Source organism: Lates calcarifer, linkage group LG4 (genome assembly GCF_001640805.2).
Source record: "Lates calcarifer isolate ASB-BC8 linkage group LG4, TLL_Latcal_v3, whole genome shotgun sequence".
Lineage (NCBI taxonomy): Eukaryota > Metazoa > Chordata > Actinopteri > Centropomidae > Lates > Lates calcarifer.
Window position 1 is genome coordinate 20,182,847 of NC_066836.1, and position 6,000 is coordinate 20,188,846.

General features: G+C 42.2%; 1 protein-coding gene across 1 annotated transcript in view; it reads left to right on the plus strand.

The window, feature by feature from the left end:
* Positions 1–5,211, plus strand: part of rem2 (RAS (RAD and GEM)-like GTP binding 2) — a 28,722-nt gene extending 23,511 nt beyond the window's left edge. Inside the window, exon 5 of the mRNA XM_018677549.2 lies at positions 3,525–5,211. Within this exon, the coding sequence (XP_018533065.1) occupies positions 3,525–3,853 (329 nt within the window). The 3' untranslated portion in view covers positions 3,854–5,211. The remainder of the gene's footprint in view (positions 1–3,524) is intronic.
* The last annotated feature ends 789 nt before the right edge of the window (positions 5,212–6,000 follow it).

A 6,000-nucleotide genomic window follows, 5' to 3' on the forward strand; every position in this document is an offset into this window, starting at 1 on the left:
CCAGCTAACTAACATCCTACTTAAAGAACCTGGGGCCTGGCTGAGAGAGCTGAAGTCATACAGTCTATTTATGGCACATACGGTGACACTTTTATTCTGCTATCTCTCACCTTCCCCCCTTTGCTACATCTCTCTCTCCGTCCTTAACACACACAGTGATACACACACTGTCACACTGAGAACATATTTATCATTTGCTCAGTATGGCCGTGGTGTGGCCCTGCTCCTCCAGGCTTTGATTAATATGCACTCTGGCTCGGTTTGCTTAGTCAACACTATTTCTGTCTGTCTGTCTGTCTCGTCTGTCTGCATGTCTCCTTCTTCTCCTCCTGCTAGTTCATTTCACATGCAGTCTTGCATGTCATCTCCTTTCAGCGTCCCCCCCTCTTCCTTCTTCATGACTCACATGTTTCTCCCTATTCAGCTTAATGCCGCTCTCACTTTATTTTCTGTCTGTCTCTTCCCTCATCCCTTATTTCTTTTCTTTGTGTCAGCATACGGGGAGTCCCCTTGATCACCTTTGGGTGCCCCCCCCCTTGGGTGCCCCCTGCCTCCTATTCTCTCCTGTCCTCTCTTGTTTCCTCTCCTCTTCTTGTCTCATTGCCTTCTTTGTTTCCTCCACCCTCACCCCTCTAGGTTTCCTCCTTTCCTTGTCTGTTCTGATTTTCTCTTCTTTCGTCTGGTCTCCTCTCCCCGTCCCTCCTCCCTCTCCATGACTTTCCTGTCCTTTCCTGTCTTGTTTGTTCCTCTCCTTGTCTCCTTTCCTTTCTTAATTCCTTCTCTCCTTGACTCCTCTCTTCTCCTCATCTCATTTCCTCACCCCATCTCTCCACTTTGGTTCTTCTCCTCTCCTCTCTCTTACTTTCCCTTCCTTTACTGTTGCCTCTCCTTGGTTCCTCTTCCACATTCCCCCTTCACCTCTTCTTGTCTCCTCTCCTCTCCTCTTCAATTCAATTTCCCAAACACTCTTTTAACAAGTTATAAAGACACAATTCAATTCGAAGGTATTAGGATAAGCTGCGTTGATCTGGTTTGGGATTTGTCTTTTTTCCTCCCACTCTTACCTCACCCACTATTAGGTGACACTGCTGTGGGCCGACAGCTGCTCTCCTGGTGGATTATTACACCCAGATCAAATCTAGCTCTGTTTTTTGTAATAGCTGTGCACTAGCGTGTATACTGTATGTCTGTGCTGTATGAATGCATCCACACAAATATCAGATTAACCACTTACATGTTTCTGTAGCTTTCAACCCCATCACGAGGTCGTCATCAGCAGATGCAATTTGCTCATCTCCTGTCAAGAGATCTATCTCTAGCGCTTATTCTGTGTCACATGATCTTTACCAACAGATGAAGTTTGCTCAGTCCCATGTCAACTGATTCATCTCCATGACAAATGAGCAAACTCTACCCACTGATAAAGAAAGCTCCAGAAAACATTAGTAGAGGTCTTTGAGGTACGATCATCATATCTATACACACAGGAAAAATTCAGCTACATTTTTCATTGGTGAACAATATTAACACTCTAATTTAAGTGTGTAGATATGGGGACGTGAAATCACAGCCTGACATTTATCATATTTATCAGAGTGCGCAAAAAGGCAACCTCATACACAACCATATTACCTGGAAATTAAAATAAAGATGCATCTGCTTGAACTATCCATTGTAGTCATTAATTGTACTCTACACTGCTTGTGTATAAAACACAATAAGTACAATAGGTCAGAGTTAAAGTTGAATACAGCACACATTTACATCTGACAGTTAGGATAAGTATTTCAGTGTTCATTTCTGTCTTGAAAAAAAGCGATAATTCTTCATTTGCCATTTCTCATTTACCAGTCGAAAATATAAAAGAATAAGAATGAATAGAGACAGCTAATGGAAAAACCATTTAGTCTCCTCAGTAGTTCTGGCATTTCCAATTTAAAATCACATTTCAGGTAGTAGCCGCTTGTTTTTCCAAATATTATGCGATATTGAAGTTTATAGTTCGGGGTATTATTGTGTGCTTGAATCATTTTCTAAACTAATACACACATTCAAGGTCATTAATTCTTTTCTGAAACCTGCACAAAAATGCATCTATGGCAGCAGCCTCTTCCTGCTCTCAACCCTTGGCAGTCATTTGAAGTTCATACACTGTAAGTTTTATAGAGTTATTATGAATACCAGTAGTGAGCTTTAAAACCCCTTTTGTGCACACAGCTGCTCAAGGGCCCTCAGACTGCCTCTGAGCCGAGCAGGAGTAAAGAAAAAGCTTAAGTATATTGGGGAAAAGAAATGCTATTCGAGCTGATAGTGAGGCCCATTTGTAACAGAATGATCTGTATCTGTCAGCTTTCCTTATCATACGGGCTTGTTTGACCAGGGACAAACTGTTGCTTTTAGATGAGATACAGAGCCTTGTCAACAACACGTTTAGTCACCTGTCCTTATCCAGGAGAGTCACATTGAGATAGAAACCGTTTTCTCATTTGAGCTGCAGCCAAGAGATTTGAGCTTATACAACTCAGCTAGTGGCAACATTAACCCCATCCTTCCATCAGCATCTCACTCTTTCTACTCATTTATTACTGTTGATGAGACAGCTTTGCAAAAGGAATACACAGAATGTTCATTTTAGAGGCATTACAATGTAATAAAGGCAAATAAGTTTAATTTAAAAAGGAGAATTTAAAATTTACTATTGAAAAGTAGATAAAAATTGGTATGAAATGAAATATATACTAGAGAAATCTGGGCGATTTCTGATTTTAAAAGTGCAATTTGCAGCACAGATACTTGGTAGTATCTTTGCTGCTGGTACTCATTTTAAACATCTTCCTTTGTTTTTCATTTGTAAATTCCTTCCATTTTGCAGAGGGAAATATGAACGCTTGATGAAAATGTGCTTTTTCAGTAGCTTTCAACCATATCACATGGTCCTCATCAGCAGATGACATTTTCTCGTGCCCATATGTCAAGCGATCCATCTCCATGACAACTGAGTAAACCCCATCTACTGATAAAGAATGTGAGGGTGAAAGGGAAAAAAAACAGCTTTGAGTATATCACATGAAGGCCTGTTGTGTAGTAGAATCCATCACAATTCCAGAATATGTCTCTCTCCTTATGACTATTTCTCTTTCACTGTCATTGTTGTCAGACAGGATTTCAAAAGCACACTAAACAGAGAGGAGTGTCTCATCCTGACAGAGTGAGATGCTGTAGATTGACGCGATTTGTCTCAATTTGGTGCGTAAGAAGTGCCAAACTAACACTTAAGAGTCTAACAGAGTCTCCCAAACAGCTGTGAGTGAGCTGTTGATGCGGAGATATTATCTTGTGGTGATACACATCACCAGCTGGGTCATTACCATGCTGTGGACGGTTCACTGGTTTCATGTCCTTACATTTGAAATTGTTGCCATTAATTGCCATTTACAGCTGCCAGTGAATGAAGCCTTAGTTATTTAAAATGTGCACCACACAGACATGGCTCTAAAACCCTGTCTTCTCCTCCCTCACACCAGAGGCCCAATCCAGCGCCATGATGTTCGACTGCCTTTACCTGGAGCTCTCTGCCTCCTTGGACCACGGCACCAACGAGCTGCTGGAGGCGGCAGTTCGGACAGCGAGGGGCGACTGCGTGGGCCCCGGCTGGACTGACGGGGACCCCGGGGCGGGCCGCAGGGAGAGCCTGACCAGTCGGGCCAAACGCTTCTTGGCGGGGCTGGTGCCGCGTTCGTACGGCCGAGACAGGGACAGAGACCGGGGACGCTACCGGGAGATGAGCCGCCACCGGGGCAGCAAGATCCTCCGCCAGAAGTCCCGCTCCTGCCATGACCTCAGTGCACTGTGACACAAACATGCATATATACAAGCAAAGAGACACACTACCACACATGTACACATACACACAGATTGAAAGATATGGGTAAAGGGTAAAAGATGGAGGAGAGGAGGGTAAAATGGAAGATAGCGGGGAAGAGCAGATGACTAAATGGATAGAAATTTAGCAGTGAAAGATAATGGTTGAGGGAGGAGAAAGTGAGAGAGATGGATAGATAGAGCAGAGATCAGCCTGCATTGCATCTCCAGGCTGAACCTTTATCTTCTCCCTAAAAAAAATTGAGGGAAAAAAGAGGCCAGGTCTGAGATAAACAAATAGAGAAAAAGATAAGGAGGTGAGCTTGATTTGCCGCTGCTTTCTGTGTGAATCAGCGAGCACTCATTACCTGATGAGAGCAGGATGAAGAAAATTAGCGACAGTGGAGAGTCACATCACGGTGCTGATTGGATGCTTACTGTGGCAATATGGGGGTAGGGGGGTTGGTGGTGGAGGGGGGGGGGGGGGTCACAAATAAACACACACACCCAAGTAGCACGCACTAATTATGTAGAGACTGATAGCAATCTAATGTAAACCTATTGTAGACCCTGTTTTATAGCATGCTGAGTAGAAGATCTAAGACATGACCCTGTAGGTTTTACATTTACACGATACTGGATTTACTGTACCTCAGTGGCCAATAGCTAATGCACAATCTAGCTAGTGTCTCTAGCAATGCCATCAAAGGCAAGACCCTTTATTTATAAGAATGCTCCCTCTCTCTGCACCTTTTTCTAGCCACAGTCTTTCACACTGCATCCGCCTTTTGTGTCCCTTACTGATTTAAACAAGTGTTTGATACCACCAGTGGCATATGATCATCAGTGACTTTTATACAAAGCTACAAACATCAGCGCTCAAGCCATATTTTTCGCTGAATGCATCATGAGTGATCAGCACAAAGAACCCTTTACCGTAGGATGTGGAGCGAAAGGAAAAAAAGGTCAAAACGGCCAAAAAGAATAAGACGTTAACAGGGATGACCAGACTGAATTTTTCTTCAGCTGAAGCTGAGTCACAGAATGCTGGGATGTTCTCGAAGCACAGGAGGACAAACATAAGAAAACCGAAAATCTACCTGTGGCTGTTTGATGTATCTCATTTCATTTATCTCTTTTTACCCACTGGCATCATCATGTGTGTTGAGACTGAATTCTGTGGGGGCTGGCCACACAGGTGACCAAAAAGAGAACGTTCCGGAAACGTTGTTTGGATATCTCGTCAAGCGTGGCGGCGTCACTTGACACATGCTCACTCATTTGTCACTGTCTACTAAGCACTCTCATCTTTCCACTGAGAATAAATTCATTTTTGTTTGACATGCTGAATGAGTGTCTTGTCCTTTTTATATACCATCGTTACACAATAAATCTCTCATTGCAGCCGTTACCGGTTGAAGGATGCTGAGACAAGTCATCAGATGAGTCACAGGTCCTCTGGACAGACTGTGAGTCGGATTCTCAGGACAGTCGTTCCTTTTAGGACTAAGCAGCAAAAAGATGCAATGTCAACACTTGGCTGTAACAAAATCTCAGGTCGAAAATAGGTTGTATCAGGGAACAATATGAACCAAGACCAAGAAATATGAACCATCTGACTTAAGGATATAGAACACATGATACACTTAATTACGAGAATATAAAAACCAAAGTGTGTCTTCTGACTTCTGTTTTAGTCCTGTATCGCAGTGGTTCTTTTTTGTCTTACATAAACAGATAAACAGGTGCTCCTTCATCAGCATCACCTATCACATTCCAAATATGTTCCTTTGAATTGATTTGGCATTTAGTTACATGAAAGTGGATATTGTTACAGTAAATCAAGTTATTACATCACTTTCAGCTATATATTTACTATTTTAGTTGACTATTTTTAGCTGTTTACTTTTAGTACAGTTTCAACTATTTAATCATTGTTATCTATAAGAACATTTCAACTGTTAATTCATTACTGTTAGCTAACTACCTCTGTGCTCGTATGCTAACTAGTTTTTATGTTCTCTTAATTGCAACACATGGCTTAGGAGTTAGAGATGACCCAATGTGTGTATTTTTAAATCAAATTGTAGGCTAAATTTCAAATTAGTTGAGCTACTTTTCCCACATACCCCCTGGCAA